This window comes from Malus domestica, chromosome 01, assembly GCF_042453785.1.
Source record: "Malus domestica chromosome 01, GDT2T_hap1".
NCBI classification, from domain to species: Eukaryota; Viridiplantae; Streptophyta; class Magnoliopsida; order Rosales; family Rosaceae; genus Malus; species Malus domestica.
In genome coordinates this window covers 13214697-13235123 of record NC_091661.1, presented here as the reverse complement: position 1 = coordinate 13235123, position 20427 = coordinate 13214697, and the positions used below count along the sequence as shown (strand labels likewise).

The following is a 20427-nucleotide window of genomic DNA, read 5'->3' as shown; positions in this document are numbered from 1 at the left end:
TAACAAGCAATTTAAAGCTCTCTTGGCAAAGTATGGAATCACGCATAAGGTTGCTACACCTTATCACCCTCAGACAAGCGGACAAGTGGAAATTTCAAATCGAGAAATCAAGAAGATTCTGGAGAAGACTGTGAGTGCTTCAAGAAAAGATTGGTCGAAGAAGTTTGATGATGCTTTATGGGCATATCGCACTACTTTCAAAACTCCAATTGGCATGTCTCCATATCGACTCGTTTTTGGTAAAGCATGTCATTTGTCGGTTGAGCTAGAACACAAGGCTTTCTGGGCAATCAAGACACTGAATTTTGACATGGAAGCGGCTGGGGAGAAAAGATTGTTACAACTCAGTGAGATGGAGGAATTCTGGAACGATGCATATGAAAATGCCAAGATCTATAAAGAACGAACTAAGAAGTGGCATGATCAGAACATTCTGCGAAAAGAATTTCATGTTGGACAGAAGGTGTTGCTGTATAATTCCAGATTAAAGTTGTTTCCTGGAAAGCTTCATTCTCGGTGGTATGGTCCTTTCATGGTGGTGCAAGTTTATCCATATGGCACGGTGGAAATTCAGAATTTGGAGTCGGGAAGCATATTCAAGGTTAATGGTCAAAGATTGAAGCCGTATGTGGAAACAAATTTTGATACCATGAAGACGGTGACCTCACTTCGAGATCCAGCATAAATCTCATATAGTCTGGCTGAAGACTATAAATTTAGCACTCTATGGGAGGCAACCTATGCTTTTCTTATATTTTCTGTTTGTTTCATTTCATATTTTTCGTTTTGTTTGTTTTGTTTTCTATCTTCACTCGTTTGCTACTTGTTGACTGTTTTCTCTTGGTGTAAGAAAGTGTTTGCTGCCATACAATGTTGAATGGAAGACTAAAGTGTTCAAGTTTAGGGGTGGCTACTGCTTTGAAGACACCTTGGTTGCCATGTGAACCATAACCCAGGGAAGTTCTTTGACCAAGTGATTTAATTCATTCCTTTTCCAAGTGATTTTTATGTGCTTGCTTTCAGACATTGAGGACAATGTCTCATCTAAGTTTGGGGGTATGAGTGAGATTTTTTAAGCCCTGGTTGAAGAAAATTTGTTTAGTTCGACTATTTCATTTGAAATAAGCATGTTGCTTTTAATTGGTTGGGTCCTCCTTTTTAATTATTTACTTTTAGTTAGTGTGTTGGTTATAAATTCTGAAAGAAAAAAAATCAGAAACTTTGAAAAATACAAAAAGATTTTTGTTTTTAATTCTTGTTTTCATTTAGTTTTTTGTTAGCTTCTTGACCCAATGATGAAATTGAATTGAATTCGAACTATGGTTATTGAGAAAGTTGTAAGCATGTTTTAGGTGAATCCCTTTATTCTTTTGTTAGCTTTGTACATGTTCGATCATCCTTGAAAAGACCTAATGCACGTTGCCTTGTTGATGTGAAACTAAAGCATGGTTTAACACTTCATATGTGAATATAGTGGCTTAATGTAATCCTTGTGAGCTTTTGAGCCTATTTATATGATTGAACTATCATGCATCAATCACATTTGTTCTTGTGCGTATGATCTCATTCTTACATGTATCTCTAGAACATGCTTTATACCTCTTGAATCATTCATCAATTCATGTAATAACTTGGAAGTGATATAGGCTATTTTTGGATCGTTTGAGCCTTTCATGCCTACCTTATATGCTAATTGTATCCTTAGTAGCCCGTTGAGCCTTTAACTAAGCCATTTCTTTGTTAGCCACATCTCTTTACCATGCTCCGATATTGGAGTTGAGCCCATACACAAAAAATTGATCCCTTATTGTTTTAAGAAAGTATTACATAGGTTGTGTTTTTGGGGTTTTGTTTATATAGAAAAAGTGGATGGAGCATGTGTATTACAATGAAATGTGCATTTGAGGGGTGATGTAGCTTTGCAGATTTGAGCATGATTAAAAAAAAAAAAAGGTTAAAAATTTGCATGGTACTGTCATTAGTTGTGGTAGTATAAGTTTTCAAAAAAAAAAAAAAAAAACAAAAAGAAAAAAAAAGAGTGTGCTGGGATGTTGAAAATATGTTCTGCACAAGCTTCCTTCTATGCTTAAGTGTGAATGTTATCAAAAGTAAAGCTTGAGAGTGCAGTTGTATGTTTTAGAGGACCTAGTCTTTGGATGCAAAATATAAATTTCCATATGAAGTTGAGTGGGGGAGCAACAAGTGCTACGGGTTATGTTGTTTGTTTTCAATTTGAGTGGGTGTGATATTGGTGTTGGAAAACTACTAATGTGTACTTTCTCAAAATTTTGGTTTCCATCTCCTTTCTTTCATTAGCCTATCACCCTTAGCCCCATTACAACCCAACTAAAGTTCTATAGATTCAAGTAATTACATGATATTAATAGCGATGTAGGTTGACAAGCAAGCATATGGCGGCATGTTAGATTGAGATTACTTGAGTGAAACACATTATCCAAAAATATGAGTGAATGTGTGTATGCCCGGTGAGGATGTCACTTGTTCGCATACGATGATTTTAAGAAGCTTAGAATTGCATTGGTATGGTTAATCCACACACTACACGTCAAGGATGATTGAAAGGTTTTTGCTAAGAATTGGAATGTGGATTCACTTGCTTTGTGCTTACGAAATTTCTTGATTATTATGAACTCTTGACTAAGATTCTTTGAGGGTTGCATAGGGGGAAACTAACGTTTTCCATGCTATTACTTGTTCTTATGTTTTCTTCTTTTGCTCGAGGACAAGCAAAATGTAAGTTTGGGGGTATTTGATGAGCACATATTTTACTACTTATTTTACTCCGAAAGCTACATTTTCTTGTGTCATGTTTGTTCAAAATGAATGAAATTACATGGTTTTGAGAAAATTATGAATTCAATCCTTTTAAGTTCAATTCAAGTAAAGTAGTTCGAATGTGGTTTTGTTCAGTAAGTGGATTGAGTGGAAGTGTGTTTGTCATTTTTTTTTGTAAGTTGAAATTGGTCTGAAGTGATATTCACAAGTTGGCAAATTTTTAATTACATTTTTGGCTCATCCAAATCTTACTTTCCTTCAGAAATTAGAGCGGCTTATTTGGTTGAATTTTTGTGTAGGAATCATATTGTTTTACAAGTCCAAAAAGAGGTTTGACAAGTCAACAAAATGGGAAGACATGGCACGTGATTTATTCAATTGCACAAAGGAAGGCCTTATCCTTCCATTTACACCGACAGAGGAGAGAAAGGTCTAATCCAAATTTTCTGGAGCAAACCGCCCCATACAATTGCAGCAGAGCAAGAGGCTTTAAGCGATCAAATTCAACAAGAGATGGAAACCCAAATTTCCATTTCCGATTTTAGTTTGTGGGGTCTTAGCAGGAGCATGGGTTATGGTTATTGGTCCATTACTTACTGGTGTCAATTGACTTGGGATTCAGCCACTTTCAGATTTATTGGAAGTCAATTGATTTGGGAGATTAAAATTTCAGTTACTAAGCAACTGGAGAGTCGAAGAAATTGATTGGGAGGCTAGGACTGCAATGAGTAAACCCAGGCGGTACAAGGCAATAAATGGGCATTAAGGTCTTGACGGTTACGGAAAAAAAAAAAGGAAAACGGCTAATTGGAGGAATGAAAGAGGCAGCCTGGTGATGATTGGAAAAAAGGAAGAGAAAACTAGGCAGCAGCAAGGAAAAAAAAAGAAGCAGCAGTGGCAGAGCACGGGGATTTCAGGTTTTTCTAAACTTAGTTTTTCGTTTAATTTTATTATGAATTCAATGATATTTCCAGTTATGTTTCGGAACTAATTTTCCTTAGCTAGAGCTACGATGTAGCCATGACTATGAATGCTTAATTTCTGAAGTGAATTATTTCAAGTTTTCAATTTCATTGAGTATCGTTTGCTGTGTTTATATGCTTGGTTTTAGTCTTGGTGATTAGCTACCATCTTGACTTTTACTTGGTAAATTTGATGCAAGTTGTGCAGATGCCATGTTTTCAACTTGAGTGATAGCTTCTTGCAAATAGATACCATGAATTGCCTAGTAGTAGATGCCATACTCTAGGATTTGTGTAGTCTTTATATAAATTTCCACTGATCGTAATGAGTTGCATTATGTTAAACTATTCCAAATGCCATGGATGGTTGCATATTGAGATATACGTAATAGTCTAGATGCCATAGATATTACATGTGCTAGGGAAATTTGACTATCAGTGAGATTGAGTACTCGTTAATAATTCACTGCAGAAAATAAGTTGAATTGGTTATGGTGAGTCGGATGCTCTAGCGTTTTGCTCGACTGAATTACAAATTGTGTTCTTGGCTGGCACTTTTTGCATTGTGATCAAACTTTCTTGTTTTTATTTGTTTTTACTATTAGTTTCAATTCTCAAAACCATCTTTCATCAATCTTTGCTAGTTTTACTTCGTTACAATTGGATTTAAGTTAGTTGATAAGAATTAAATCATTTTCTAAGGGACGATATTAAGTGCTTGCTTTCTATAATATCAAACGATTCGTACGCTTGCGAGCATAAAATTTGGAACTAAGTTGGACTAATTTCGGTTAGTTTAAATTTCGCAACAAGGGGCGCAAAACAGATAGTGTGAGTGGGCAAAAACAAAGCTTTTCAAATTCATTTCATTTATCAAAAGCACTAACCCCTCGCCGTAAAACCTGTATAATTTTCCAAAAAATAATATATGCTATATCAGAAATCATGCTCAAGATGAAAATTCATAGAAATATACCATGCCAAAGTTTCTCAATGAAATGCTATAAGTAATCCAGTTAAAATATATCAATGCTAGTTATCATATCAGTCAGATTCACCTAACGTGACCTGCCTGGCTGAGTCTATAGCTCATAACCAATCTCACTCATATCAAATATTACACACAAGTCGTAAACACCTAAAGTGGTCTGTACGACAAGACTAGGTATAAAATAAATATGCTCTAGTGCTACGATCACGTGAAAACTGTGCAAATGATCGCGGGTCACCTACGAGTCAGAACCACCTATAATGGTCTGTACGAGAAGCCTATGCACCTAACTTGGATCCAAGGTGAGCATATGGTGCGGGAGGTGAACATCACGTGAAGGACTGTGCCCTAACTCTGGGCGGGAGAACTAACACTAGGATGCAGATTTATGAGCTCTCAATGCATCACATCATATCTCGCATAACTAAAGCAATCTCATATCTTTAATTTATGAACTTACCTGTGCGTCCGCAGCACCAATCATAAATATATTCAACTACTAATGCATAAATAAAATAGGCAGATACTTTGCATGGCAAAAGCCCACTCACTGGTATGTCGAAGGGTCGTAGCCCCCGAGCCTCGATTGATTTGCGCTCGTCCTCTGGATAGGTCTCACCTATATGCAAAATAACTAAATAAACGTTAATTAAAGCACACAACCAAAATTAGCTAATAACTTCTCATACAATGCTCAAATGGGGTGTTTGAATATACCAACGTGATCTACTCAACCTCATGAACATCCTCATATTTTAAAAATAATTTTTGAACCACCCGCGCCATCACGCGTTGATAAGGGCACGACCAGACGCACCCTCACGCGCGGCCAAACTCTAACTGAGCCTAACGGCCTTTAGGAATATTCCGTTAAAACCTTAATAAAAGTTAACGGTGTTACCTGACGTTGTTAGAATATTCTGTCAGACTTGACGAAATATTCTTCTTCGTCTTCCTTGGTTCGCCGGTGCCGCTACGATCACCGGTTTTGGAAAATATTCAAACCTTCATTTCTCACTCATTTTTGCACCAAAATCCATGAAATTTGTCTCAAAATGAAGATTAGAGTGAGTAGAACATATCTTTACCACTTTCAAGCCTTTAAATCCACGGGATCTCGTTGGAAAAACCTTGATAATCCGGCCAAAATTTGAAACTCGTCAAACTAAGCTTCCATGTCCAAAACACTCCAACTTTCTTCCCCGAGCTTCGTGAAGATGTTCTAAAGCTTCTTAGGACCTCAAAACTCCTTGAAAAGTCCACAATTACGATCACATGAATAGTGCTCAAAATCAGGGTTCTTGGTTTCTCGGGAAAACAAAGGCTTCACGTCCAATGAAGGGTATGGATGGGTTCCTAAGCTCACAAGGAACACGAAAATGGCTTCCAAAACCTCGATCTATGCCTGAATTGATTGGTTCACGAATTGACCGTACAATTGTACGGATAATGGATGAAAACCGAAAGAGGGAGGAGAGAGAAAGGTCAATGGGTAAGGGTATGTGTGTGTGAGCATGTGTAGTCCTAGTTGCAACAAAACAACCAACCACAAACTAGGAAAAATTTAGTTCTAATTGGATCCAAACAATTAGGACTTAACATGAATTGGACCACAACCAAAACATATCACCCACAACAAAAAAATAATTTAGTCATTTCACGGCATCAATAAAAAAATAATTTGGGACAGGCTGTGACACCAAATATTCTTATTCCTTTTTTTCTAATTTAAATTTTATAAGTCTGATAGTGATTATACATTTGATTTGATATATTTGATAATATAAATAATTGATATATTTCTGCAATATATTTCACATATATTATGTTCAAAGTTTTACCGTTAGTGAAAATATTGCTTGGTGTTTATAAAGTCTCTACAAACTATATAACATCGACTCATATTTCAATTAACCATAAATATTGGGACGTGATATCAAAGATCCGAATTGTTCATCTTCCTACATCCCCCAGAAGGTCATTTTATAAAAAAGGAAAATTTTAAAAATGAAATTCAATATAAAGAATAAAGCCTAAACGACAATCGTCGGTTAAATACAAATTTAAGGTTTATGGATTATAGTGTCGGATTTCAAAGTTGACATCTTCACGAAAGTTGTAAAGCTTGACATGTCACTACGAGTGTGTATATATATATTTTTTTACATTTCTTACACTTCTACAATAATTATTATTAATTTTATTATTTTTACACTCAATTAAAAAACACTATTCATGACGGTTTGGAGAGTTTTAAAAATCTAAACGATAATGTAAGTGTAACCATTGTCTACTCGTGGAGGAATGATGAATCACGAGTGTTTATATATTCTTTCATACTTGTAGGGGTGTCCTATTGCCTATATACTAATACTATACTAGTTGATTTTAATTTTGGACAACAACATGTTAAGTAAAATTTATCCTATTAATGATAATAAGAAACTCTCATAATAAAAATAAATAAATGAATAAAACTTAATTTTTTAAACTTATATAGAATAATAATACAAAAATATACATTTAATATAGAATATACAAATATATACAATATGGCTATTGTATTTTATAATAAATTTTTTAGTAATTAAACTTTAAAATTATAATTTATTTTTCTTAACAGGTCGAAACGGGTTACCCACGTGTTACCCTCGTGTATACCTATTAAGAAACGGGTTCTTAACGGGTCACTCGATAATGACCCGATTAGTTATTGTGTTGACTCAAAACCTGTTATTTTTGTGTCGCGTAAGAAACTGCCGGGTCTAGTGAATATTAACATAAAAATGGAAGGAGGAACCAAGATTGAAATTAAGGGGACCAAAAAACCAGTTCCAAAGATGGCTAGAAATACCAAGAAGTGTGATTAGGGCAAGACGCTACGTTCAAGTGCTGGGCCTGCACTCTTCACTAAGAAAAATAGTAGCCCACGTGAACTGGGTTGGAAAGTTTTAGATATTGCAGCTTTAAGCTACACTAAGGAAATGACAATAATACCACTGCTACTGTTGTTGCTCACAGGTAGCATCACCAGTGTGATTTTATATAAGACATGAGTAAGTTGTGAATGTTTTGGGAGATATGAAAACATCAATTGTGGTAAGCGATTGTAATAGTTATTTTTTATTTTGTTTTAGTGAACCCCAAGAATAAATAATGATGTTGTTTTGCTGACCTAAAAACACTCATTTGTTTTTGTTTTCAATTGAGGATAGAAAAGGAACACTAGTGGGTGTTGACGGACATGTACACATTAGCAAAGTAATCCACATCAGCAAGGATCCACTTCATCAAGGTTGTTATATAACAGATAGTTGAAATTGTAGAAAGATAAGGGTGACAGTTAGTTTGTTGGAACTTGGAATACTTGCAATTGAAGGAAAGAATGCATGTATAAATAGAGGATATCCCTCTGTATCTTGTATCAATTCATTCTCTGCAATACACCAATATTATTCAGCTTCTTTCTTCTTTCCAAAGCTCTTTTTAACGTTTTTGCATTTCTTCTTCTTCTTCGACTAGTCTTAATATGGTATCATCGCCATGGATGATCTTTTGACTTCCGATGTAGTATCTCTAATGGGAAGCTCATCTCTGTGAAGTGTTGATGACGTTTTGCTGTTCTTGGGAGGTTTCGATACTTGTCTGTGGAGGTTTTGTTGGTGATGAAGATCTGTGCACTCCAGGTGTTTGATAAATTGCATCAGTGAGTTTCTCTTCTAGTCTTTTCCATGTTGTATACAAGGCCGATAACCAGTTGCAGTTGTTTGATGTTTTGAATATTTACAAAGGCTGACTGCCATATTATTCTTGTTTGTGAATTCTTTTCTCCTCAAAGGCCAATTGCGGAGTGATTGAATCTTGAAGTTTACTAATATATTTCCTCTGTTAAAGGACTATTGCTAAAGAGGGTAGTCTACATTGATCTTGAAGGCTAGTCTTGTTAGTTTCTCGAAATCTTGATTTGCAAAAAAAGAAGAGTTCTTGTGGGAATGGTCAATATGTCTGAGAATACTATATAATATGTGAAGATTGAAGGTCTTTTGGGAATGCTTACTGTGAAGTTGCAAGATGATAATTTTGTTAAGTGGAATTTTCAGTTTCAATCGGTCTTGCGTGGTTATGATCTGTTAGATTTCTTTACGGGTGATAATCCATGTCCACCTAACTATGTCATACATACTGAATCGGGTGTGACAAAAGAGATGACTGCTGCTTATAAGAATTGGGTGAAAAAGGATATGGCTTTGCTTAGTTTGCTTATTGCTACCTTATCTGATGATGCGATGGAGCATATTATTGGATGTAAAACATCACAGGAAGCATGGAGTGCTCTGCAAGATCGTTATGCATTTATCTCAGTGTCCAGCATTAATCAGCTCAAGACTGAGTTCCACACGGCACAGAAAGGAGGGGATTCGATTGATAAGTTTCTGTTGAAATCGAAGGCTATAAGAGATCAATTGATCTCCGCATGAGAAAAGGTTTCTGAAAATGATCTCGTTAGTGATCCTTTAAATGGTTTACCACAGGAGTTTGGTATGATTAAGACTGATTTTGGCAAGAGAGACACCAATTTTTTTTAAAAGATTTTCGTGCACAACTTCTGAGTGCTGAACTTACCATAGAATCGAGAATTTCATCTCTCACAGGTTCACTGCCTACGATGTATATGAATGGTGATAGTAGCAATGGACATACTGTTTCTTATCAAGCAAATGGCAGATATCATGGTGAAAGCTCTACCATAGGGGTTAATGGTTATCAAGGAGGTGAAAATTCCAATATGGGGTCTAATGGCTATCAAGGAGGATATGGGTTCATTGGCAGCAATCAAAGGCCTTTACAGAATCGAGGGTCATTTAATTCTAATAGGGGATCAAAATCATACTTTGGTAACAAGAATAAGGGATCAAATGGTGGTTTTTCTGATCATGACAGCAGTTCATAGTCAAGCTTCAATGGTCAGTCATCTAATGGTGGATTAAAGAATGGTTCAAGTTGGTAGAGTTGGAATGGGAATACCAATTTTAGATCATCAATTGCACCTGAATTTCAAATATGTTCGAGGAGAGGCCACACTACACCTAATTGTCATTTCATGAGCACTAATACTACTAGTCAGTATCAAATATTGGTGCGCCAGATTTGTGGAAAGAAGGGACACAATGCATTGGAGTGTTTTCATTGGAACAATTTTGCCTATCAAGGAGGACCACCCCCACTATCAACAATTACTGCCATGACTGCTCAAGAACTCAAGGCTTTTCTCCAGTAACGGATGATCATCTTCCACAAGGTTTTTCTGCTGCAGATACATTGGTGTTAGACACTGGAGCTACACATCATATGAATGCAAATGTCAACAATCTGAATCAGATCACGACTTACAATGGAGATGAGAAGATAATCATTGGCAATGGTCAAGGTTTGGATGTGAGGCATATTGGTTCAACTACTCTAATCACTCAAGCTAATCTTCTATATTTCAAAAATATCTTACATGTCCCTAATATTACTGTAAACCTATTATCAGTGAAGAAGTTATGTCATGATAATGGCTGCTGGTTTATATATGATGATCTTGTGTTTTATATACAGGACAAGGCAACCAAAGTGGTACTATACCAAGGAAGAAGTGATGGGGAACTCTTCACCATACCTATGACAGTGTTTACAAGATCAAGTTCAATCAATGGATTGCACAAAAAGTTGAAGGCTGGATTTCTTGGAAAAGCTATTAAAACTGCAATATGGCATAAGAGGTAGGGCATCCTTCTGAAGAGATATTGGTGATTATGTTGAGCAATGCACAAGTACCAGTTAGTATAGATACTTCTCAGTCAGTGTGTACTTCATGTATTACAAATAAAATGTGTAGACAGCCATTTCCTATAAGGCAAAGTAGAGCTAATTGTATGTGAAAAAGTGCATTTGGATGTATAGGGGCCTTCTCCAAAGATTTCAATAGAAGGATACATATATTATATCAATTTTATTGATGAGTATTCCAGATTTGTGTGGATCTTTCCTTTGATTAATAAGTCTGAAGCTATGTCTGTTTTTGTTAAATTTCATGCTTTTGTATCCAATCAGTTTAAGACTCAAATTAAGTGCTTACACATTGATGGAGGAGGAGAATATGTGAGCAAAGGATTTACTAGTTTTCTGGAGTCAAAAGCAATAATGCATATGATTTCATGTCCTTGTACTCCTCAACATAATGGTATTTCTGAGAGGAAACATAGGCACCTAGTGGAGACAGCATTGAATTTAATGGCTGAGGCAAATTTACCATCATCTTTCTGGTTTCATGCATGTGCTTATGCATCATTTTTTATAAATAGAATGCCTTGTAGGGTGTTAGAGATGAAATTTCCATACCAAGTCCTATTTGGTAAAGTACCAGAAATACAACATCTAAAGGTGTTTGGCACAGCTGTCTATCCATTCCTCAGGCCATACAACTCAAACATATTAGAAGCAAGGTCAGTGCAATGTCTCTTCTTGGGTTATGCTATGGGATATAAGGGAGTAATTTGCTACAACATGACAACCAGAAAACTGTTGGTGTCCAGACATGTAATACATGATGAATTGATATTTCCCATTAAGATACGTTCAACTGCAAGCGCAAAGAGTTCATATCAGGTTCAACCTGTGGTTCAGAGACCAATTGTGATTCAAATGCCTATACATAGTGTCCCTAATGTGTCTAACAGAACTGAAAGGGAAGATAATAGTGGGCATCCAAATGATATATCTGTTTCAATGTTTGGAAGTAGTGCTGCAACTAGTTCTCCTGCACAGCATAATTCCTTACAATCGGTACCAGCTTCACATGGCTCTATTTCACAGATATCAAGTTCTTCTCAAGAAACAAATGTCAGGTCTAGCTCACTGTCACATGGTATTTCTTCACAATTGGAGTTTTCTCCCCTCACTCCCACTACTTCTGGTATGTCACAAATGTTGCCTGTCCATCATGACACACAACTTGAGGTAATACTCCCCATCTTCAGTACCATTTCATCCGATATTGATGTCTTGAAAATTGCTTCACTGCATCTAATGGTAACTAGATCAAAGAATGGTGTGTTACCACAACAGAGTTATAAGGGTTATCTTGCTGCGTTACCTGAGCTTCATTCTTTACAATTCACTGAGGATGAGCTCTTTGGTGGGGGGTTTTCCTTTTTAGCCAGTTCTGTTGATGCTGCAGAACCAACATCCTTTCGACAAGCTGCATCCATGCCACAATGGCAGAATACGATGCAAGAAGAATATAATTATCTTAGGGCTCAAGGAACTTGGGAACTTGTTCCACCACCTACTGACAGGTCAATTATTGGCATAAACTCAAAAAGAACCCTGATGGCTCAATATCCAGGTATAAAGCCAGGTTGGTAGCACAAGGGTTTTCACAAGAACAAGGAGTTGATTATTCAAAAACATTTAGTCATGTGGTTCAACATACCACAGTGAGAATATTGTTAGCATTGGCTGCGATTAATCAATGTGAGTTAAGGCATTTAGATATCAAGAATGCATTTCTATGTGGTGATCTTCAAGAAGAAATTTACGTGAAACAACCTCAAGGATTTGTGGATATGGCTAATCCATCTTATGTATGCAAGTTAATAAAGTCGTTGTATGATCTTAAATAAGCTCCGAGGGCTTGGAACTCCAAGTTTACAAGTTATTTACCTGCAATGGGTTTCAAAGCATCTACTTCAGTTTCCAGTTTGTTTGTTAAACATGATAATGGTGATGTGGTCATTCTACTCTTATATGTAGATGACATTATACTAACTGGATCAAGTCAGTGCAAGGTACAAGTTGTAATCACAAAATTGTCTAAGGTGTTTGAGCTTAAAGATATGGGAAAGTTGACTTATTTTCTCGATCTACAAGTAAACTACAAGAAGAATGGTGATATTTGTGTCAACTAGTCTAAGTACATCAAAGAGTTATTGCATAAAGCTGGTATGGAGTCCTGTAAGCCAGCAACTACACAATGCAAGCCCCATGATCCATTGCTTGTCACTAAGGGTACCATATTGCCTGATCCAAGTTTATATCGCAGTACTATTGGCTTTCTACAATATCTGACCTTTACAAGGCCGGATATTGCATATGTAGTGAATTTTGTGTGTCAGTTCATCGCTTATCCTACAGAGATACATTTTGGGGTAGTAAAAAGGATATTTAGATTCTTAAACAGAACCATACAAATCGGTATAACATTTTCATCCGATACTGCAGTATGAATTACAGCTTTTAGTGATTCTGATTGGGCTGTAAATTTGAATACAAGGCGGTCTGTGATAGGCTATGTTGTATATATTGGCAATAATTCAGTTTCATGGCAATCAAAGAAGCAAGATTATGTATCACGGAGTTCTACAGAAGCCAGGTATAAAGCATTGGCACACATTGCAGCTGATGTTGCTTGGATTAGAAATGTTCTTCAGGATATGGCAGTTGTCTTGCCCTTTCGTCTAGTGATATACTGCGACAACAAATCTGCAATTGCATGAAGTGCCAGTCCTATTTTTCACTCGAGGATAAAGGGAGATTTGCAGGATTAATACTTACCTACTAAAGATCAAACTGCAGAGATACTAATTAAGGGTCTATACAGTCCTTCGTTCCTCAAGCATTCATTCAATCTCAAGCTTGGAAACCCAGCTGAGATTGAGGGGGGATGTTGACAGATATGTACACATCAGCAAAGTAATCCACATCAACAAGGTTGTTATAACAGATAGTTGGAATTGTAAAAAGATAAGGGTGATAATTAGTTTGTTAGAATACTTGTTGTGGAGCCTAAAATAATCCCAAAAATTCTAGAGGCGACACGTGGACTTTTATTCAAGAAAGACAAGATTGCCCATAATAAATGGGCAAGCTTTTCAGATGCTCCCACGCGCAGCTCACATCCCTGAAGGACTCAGCAGTTGAATACAACTACCCACAACTCACCTGCCATTGGCAAGGAATTAAAGATAAAGATTAATTACCCAAATCCTATCTTTACTACTACTTGGAGAATAACTCCAATCCAGTAAATAGTCCTAATTTATTTAAATTAGGATAATTACGCTATTATCTCAAGATATTATTTCCTATTTAACATCTTGGGAATATTTAGAGAATATCTCTCCATTAAACACTAAATGGCCAGCCCTAGCCCTATAAATACCCCATATTCTACCAATATTTTAGAGCTTTGGCAACCCTAAAAAAGCCCAAAACACTTTACTCTCTCAGCGAAACTAACTTAGGCATCCGAATCCTGTTGACCTAACCCCCCCACCTCGTCGGCGCGCGAGGCTTAGTTCTTTGAACAAAGGTGTTGATTGTCTTACAGGTGCATTTTCGGCAAGATTGAAGATGGCGGAAATTTGTGCATTTTCGACAAATTGGTGTTTTCATTGAGAGCTGATTCAAAATACTCAAAGAAGCCTCTCACATTAGTTTCTTGAATTTTCCGTTACGTTGAATTTCTCACACTTCGTATCAATTAATTTTTCCTAGAAAAGTTTCCTGATCAATCCCTAGAGAAAGGATACAATGGTAGGAAATTCAAAAACTACAATGAATGAAACCCCATACGTGGAAGGATTTGGACCCGAGAGTGGAGACGAGGACATAGCCCCACGACAGAGATCCTCAAGGCTCAACACGACGGCAGGAGGAGCCTTTCTGCCATAGAGCCGCGCCACCACCATCACCCTTGTGACCCAGTAGCCATGGCAAGGCCATCAGGCCACAACACCACTCCCACCAAACCCTAGGCAACCAAACCCTAGACAAGAGACCCAGGTCCACTTCTAAGCCCATGGGCAGGAAGCCTAGAACTTGGCAGCTGCCACAGCAAGCCTTGGGCAGAAGGCCCAGCCCAATGCAGCAACAGGCCTTATTACACAGCATGCCCGAACTCGAGCCCAAAATTTGATAGTTGCTACTAGCCGGGTAGCTCAACGGGCCCAAGCCCAGGCCATATAGCCAGCCGGCCATGATGTGGTAGCCCAACAGCTATGAGGGCCCACGGCCAAGCAAATCCAAGGCGTGTAGGCGCTGGTCCAACCCACCCCGCGACCCAATCCATTCTAAGGCCACCTTTAGTGATCCAGATTTCGACCACATGTCCCGCGATCGATTCAGGATTACTTACACCTACTTTTTTGTAGGACTGCCCACTCTGGGCTCAAGCTTTATACCTGCAGTCCATTATACTTCCACCACACATGGAGATGCCCATCATCCAAGCTCTTCCAATCCAAATGGCGAGCATCACCTACCCTAGTAGGTAGCCAATTTGATGAACGCCCTCGCGCAGCAGACCATTTTGGTGAACTAGCTACTTGAGCTTATCGAGATGTAGCGAGCCCCAGATAAGGTGTCCCGAAGTAGGACAAGGGCGGAATAACGTGACTCATTCCAGCGACGTCCTGACAGTGTGCACTCTCATTTGAGCCTTCGGGAAAACGTCTTCTCCCACCTAGATGCACAGAGAAGCGTTCATTCCCGACTTGCTCACGAGTCATGTGCCTTCGAGGTTGGGTCCACACTCCGATGAGCACTCAAGACGTTCCAGGCGAAGCGTCCACACGAGGTTAGGCCCACAAAAAGATCCTCCTACGAGGCAACAGAGTAGGCAGCTGCATGACGCCCAAAGAAGTTCAATAGGCAACCCCCTCCCAGAGCGACAGCGAGCAGGACGAGCCGAAGAGCAGCATGTACCGGCAGGTCAACACCGGGGGCAGTTGGAAGCTCTGTTGCCCTACCAGGCACAAATCCAGGAGGAAGTACAAAAATTGGTAGCAGAGTAGCTGCGCAGATTCCAGCACATTGACACTACCGACGATGCCCTTCGTAGAGATGTGGCCAACCTAAGCAAGTCACCCTTTACAGACAAGATCGAGCAGTCAAAGCCACCACGGAAGTTCAGCCCGCCATATTTCACCTTATTCAATGGAAATGAAGATTCGGACAAGCATTTGATGCACTATCGAAGTGCCATGACATTCTACGCCAATGATGACGTTCTCATCTACAAGATCTTTACCACGACGCTCCAAGGCGAGGCTCAAGACTGGTTCCATAGCTTGCCGCCACGTTCAATCCAGAACCTCAGCAAACTTTCCTTAGTTTTCACTAAGGAATATTCGTCCTACCGCTCGATCAAGAAGAAGTCTAACCACCTCTTCAGCATGAAAAAGAACCAAAAGGAGTCACTCTGCACTTACGTCAAGAGATTCAAGGCAGAGAAAGCAAAGATTGTCGGATGCGATGACAACATCGCATGCTCAACTTTCCAAAAGGGGCTTCTAGCAGATCACCTGTTTTTTGGAGAATTGATTGTGGGAGAGAATCTGTCCCTGGAAAACTCTTATGCTTTGGCAGAAAAGCACTCCCTTTGGGATGAGGAAAAGCTCTCCCAGAAGTCACCTTAGCAGCCATGCAGAGTCGCAAAACCGACTCAGAAGAAGGCAAGCGATAAACCGCTTAACATCAAAAGCAAGCCAGGAGACAAAATACTGCGCATTCCATGGTTCAAGCCACCACCACCTTTAAGGGGCGACACTTCTAAGATGGACCAGACCAAATGTTGTGCATTCCACAGAGGTCCAGGGCACACAACCAATGATTGCACCACATGGAAAAGGTACCTTGAGCAGCTCGTGAAGGAGGGCAAGTGCGACTAGTATGTCAACAAACCAGCTGCTCGGCCAAGGTGAGAAGCAGATGCCGATGCCTAACCCCTAACCAAGACAATCCGAATCAACAGAATCTTTGCTGAATTCGAGCATCTGGGGGCCACCACTAACTCCAAGAAGAGAAAGATCTAGCAGGCAAGATTGGTCAATCAGGTTCAAGCCATAAATGCTGTACCCGGACTGATCGTCGACTTCACCAAGCAGGACGCTGAGGGAGTAGATTTTCCCCACGATGACGCCCTGGTGATTTCTGTACAAATGGCCCACGCCATCGTTGATAGAATCATGGTGGACAACGGCAGCTCAGTCAACCTTCTACAACTGTTGGTCATCCAGAAGATGGGCCTGGAAAGCACGATCAACGCAAAGCAAAGGTCTTGACCGGATTCAACGGACTCACCTCAACTGTTATTGGCACTATCATGCTTGACGTAACCAGCCCACCGGTTGTCTCATCGCAGACCTTTATGATTGTCAGCGACACATCCCTCTATAATGAGATATTGGGCCGACCATGGCTAGTGAAAATTAGAGCTATGACCTCAATCGAGTACCAGAAAATCCGATTTCACATCCCAGGAGGAGCAGTCGGAGAAATCAAAGGCAACCAGGCCATGTCCAGGCAATGCACTCTACAAGTTCTCAAGGAATCTAAGAAGAAGTCTTTCGCCCCAGCAATAGTAGCTGAAGTGCAGAAAGATGACTCCACCTCTGCCAAATAGCAATTATAGCAGACAGGTCAAGAAGATGGTGTCAAGGTCGATAATGCCCTGGAAGATGAATCAGGATAGAAACCAGAAGAAGACATCGAAAACATCATTCTTGACCTCCACCAACCGAAAAAGATACCTGGAATCGGCTTATGTCTGAGTCCAGCAGAGAAGGAAGAGCTCAATACTTTCCTTAGGGAAAATAGCGACGTATTCGCATGGTCACCATCTGACATGCTTGTCATTAATCCAGCGATAGCTTCTCACAAGCTGCATGTCAATCCTACTGCCAAACCTATGATCCAGAAAATCAGACATTTCGCACCCGAGCAAGTAGAAATCATTGATGCAGAAATCAACAAGTTACTGGAAGCCAAATTCATTGAGGAAGTGGCACACTTAGCATGGTTGGCCAACGTCACACTAGTGATGAAAAAAGAGAAGGCCAAATGGAGAGTATGCGTGGATTACATCAATTTCAACAAGGCATGCCCAAAAGATAACTACCCGGTTCCCCGGATCGACCTGCTCGTTGACTCAATATCCAGGAACCAATTGCTCAGCTTCTTGGATGCGTACTCAGGCTACAATCAAATTGTTATGCATAAGCCTGATAAAGAAAAGACTGCATTTGTGATCGAGCGAGGCACATACTGCTACAAGGTTATGCTCTCTGGCCTCAAGAACTCAAGAGCAACCTACCTGCGACTCATAAACACGATGTTCAAGAAGCAGCTCGGAGTCACCATGAAAGTCTGCATAGACGACATCATGGTGAAAGGCAAGCAGCAGTCAGACCACATTCATAACTTGGCAGAAACTTTTGCCATTCTTCGAGAATACAACATGAAGCTTAACCCAACCAAGTGCACATTTGGCGTCTCCTCAGGCCGATTCTTAGGGTACCTTGTAACCCAATGAGGAATCGAGGCTCATTCAAGGCAGATCAAATCGATCTTGGACATGAAATTGCCTACAACTTTGAAGAAGATCCAAAGTCTGACCAGACAAGCAGCCGCACTCAATCGTTTCCTTTCGCGATCCACCAACCGATGCAAGCCCTTCTTCAAGACAATAAAAAAGGCGCAGAAGGAAAAGTGGGACGATGAGTGCGAGAAAGCATTTCAGGACCTAAAGCGGTACTTGACATCACCTCCACTACTATCCAAACTGTAAACAGTGGAGAACCTATACATTTATCTGGCGGTATTAGAAGTAGATACCCAAAGATTGAAAAACTAATTTTGGCGCTAGTTGTTGCAGTTCGGAAGCTTAAACCCTACTTTCAAGGGCATCTGGTCATCATCTTGACCCAGCCCGCTGCGATCAGTTTTGCATAGTCCAGACGCTTTCCAACGAGTGATGAAGTGGGCGTTGGAATTAGGTCTATATGGCTTAGTATACCAACCCCGTACGACGATAAAAGCCTAGGTGTTGGCGGATTTCATAACAAAATTCACCCTAAGCCTAAAGGATGCAACAACACAGCCTGAAAACGTCTCAGAGGTAGCTAAGCATGCCATGGCCGTGCCAACCCCTCATGATGGAGATTTTTGGCGTTTACAAGTCGATGGATCATCCAACCACCCAGGATCGAAGCCAGGCCTAGTTCTTACTACTTCGGACGGCTCAATGCTCGAGCAGGCAATCACTCTAAGCTTTAAGGCATTAAAAAACGAAGCAAAGTATGAAGCCCTACTTGCAAGTCTCTGATTGGCGAAAGACCTAACAGTGAAGAAGCTTGTGATCTATTCCGATTCCCAGCTGATCACCAACCAAACCTCAGGGGAGTACGCAGCAAAGCATCTAAGGATTGCCTAATACCTCGAGAAGGTACGAGAGCAGCTAGAACGTTCTATGCGTACACACTTACTCAGGTTCCACGAGCAGAAAATACCCACGTCGATGCACTAGCAAGCCTAGGCTCCGCGCTAAACCATCAGCTTAGGCACTTCATCCCAGTCGAATACTTGGAAAGGCCAAGCATAGGTGAGGAACCTGCTATCGAGGTGGCGCAAATCAACATAACCCCGAGTTGGCAAGATCTCATAATCCACTATATAGTCAATGGAATGCTTCCTACAGACAGAATAGAGTCCAAAAAGCTCCAGATGAAGGCAGCGCATTACTACATGTGGAACGACATTCTCGTTCGAAGATCCTTTTCAATACCGCAACTCCGCTGCTTATCGCCTTCTGGTGACCTAAAGATTTTTAGCTCAATCCACGAATACATCTGCTAAAACAACTCTGGAGGTCGTTCCCTGGTGCAAAAAGCTTTTAACGCTGCATCAAGACGCCAAGGAGTATGTACAACGATGCGACAGCTACCAGCGTTTCATGCCCATTCTCGCACTACTTGTCAACGAACTTGACCCACAAACAAGCCATTGGCTATTCATTAAGTGGGCGATCAACTTGGTATGACCAATGCCGCCTGCCACTAGGGATAGAAGCATGATGATCATAGCAACCGACTACTTCACAAAATAGGTCGAAGCCAAACCCATGACTACAACTACCCAAACGGACATATAACGCTTCATATGGAAGAACATCATTTGCTGCTTCGGCATCCCACACTCTATCGTCATCGACAATGGTCCGTAGTTCATAGGCAAAGACTTGGCGAAGTTCTTTGAAAAATATGGCATTGAGCAGCACATGTCCACGCCGCGATATCCCAAGACAACGGGCAGGCCGAGGCGTCTAACAAGACCATCCTCGACTGGCTCAAGAAGACCCTCTCAAACAAGAAGGGCAAGTGGTCAGACGAGCTCCCTAATGTTCTATGGGCATATTGCACCACCAAAAGGCGAGCAGCCGATGAAATTCCATTATCTATGGTGTATGGTTCTGAGGCGATCATTCATCCCAACATCGTAGTGCCAAGCATCAGCATTGTACTGCCGAACCTCGAGCAAAATGAAAAGGAGATGGCCACCAACTTAGACCTGGCAGAGGAAGCACGCGAGAAGGTTATCATTTGTATTGCGGCTTATCAGTAGTAGCTCTTCTCCAGCTACAACAAGAGGGCAAAAATTCGGCAGTTCCAGCCAGGAGACTTAGTCTTCAGAAAAGCCTTCATCACCGCCCTACAGGAAGGCTCCACAAAGATAGCTCATATCTGGGAAGGTCCGTACAAAATCAGTCGAGTAGGCGGAAGGGGTAGCTACACCCTCACCACTATGAGCAACAAAGTAATCGACAAGCAGTGGAATGCTTACAACCTGAGGAAGTAT

At 40.0% G+C, this 20427-nt stretch overlaps 2 protein-coding genes across 2 annotated transcripts; both read left to right on the top strand.

The window, feature by feature from the left end:
- Positions 1-8798: 8798 nt before the first annotated feature.
- LOC139196587 (uncharacterized) lies at positions 8799-9227 on the top strand. The gene has a single exon (XM_070822879.1). It carries the CDS (start codon positions 8799-8801, stop codon positions 9225-9227), a length of 429 nt encoding a protein of 142 aa, XP_070678980.1.
- Positions 9228-15776: 6549 nt separating this feature from the next.
- Positions 15777-16211, top strand: LOC139196572 (uncharacterized). The gene has a single exon (XM_070822830.1). It carries the CDS (start codon positions 15777-15779, stop codon positions 16209-16211), a length of 435 nt encoding a protein of 144 aa, XP_070678931.1.
- The last annotated feature ends 4216 nt before the right edge of the window (positions 16212-20427 follow it).

What these genes read in the sequence shown, in the direction of transcription:
- LOC139196587 (XM_070822879.1), top strand. Translation starts at nt 8,799, where the DNA reads ATGCTTACTGTGAAGTTGCAAGATGATAATTTTGTTAAGTGGAATTTT.
- LOC139196572 (XM_070822830.1), top strand. Translation starts at nt 15,777, where the DNA reads ATGACATTCTACGCCAATGATGACGTTCTCATCTACAAGATCTTTACC.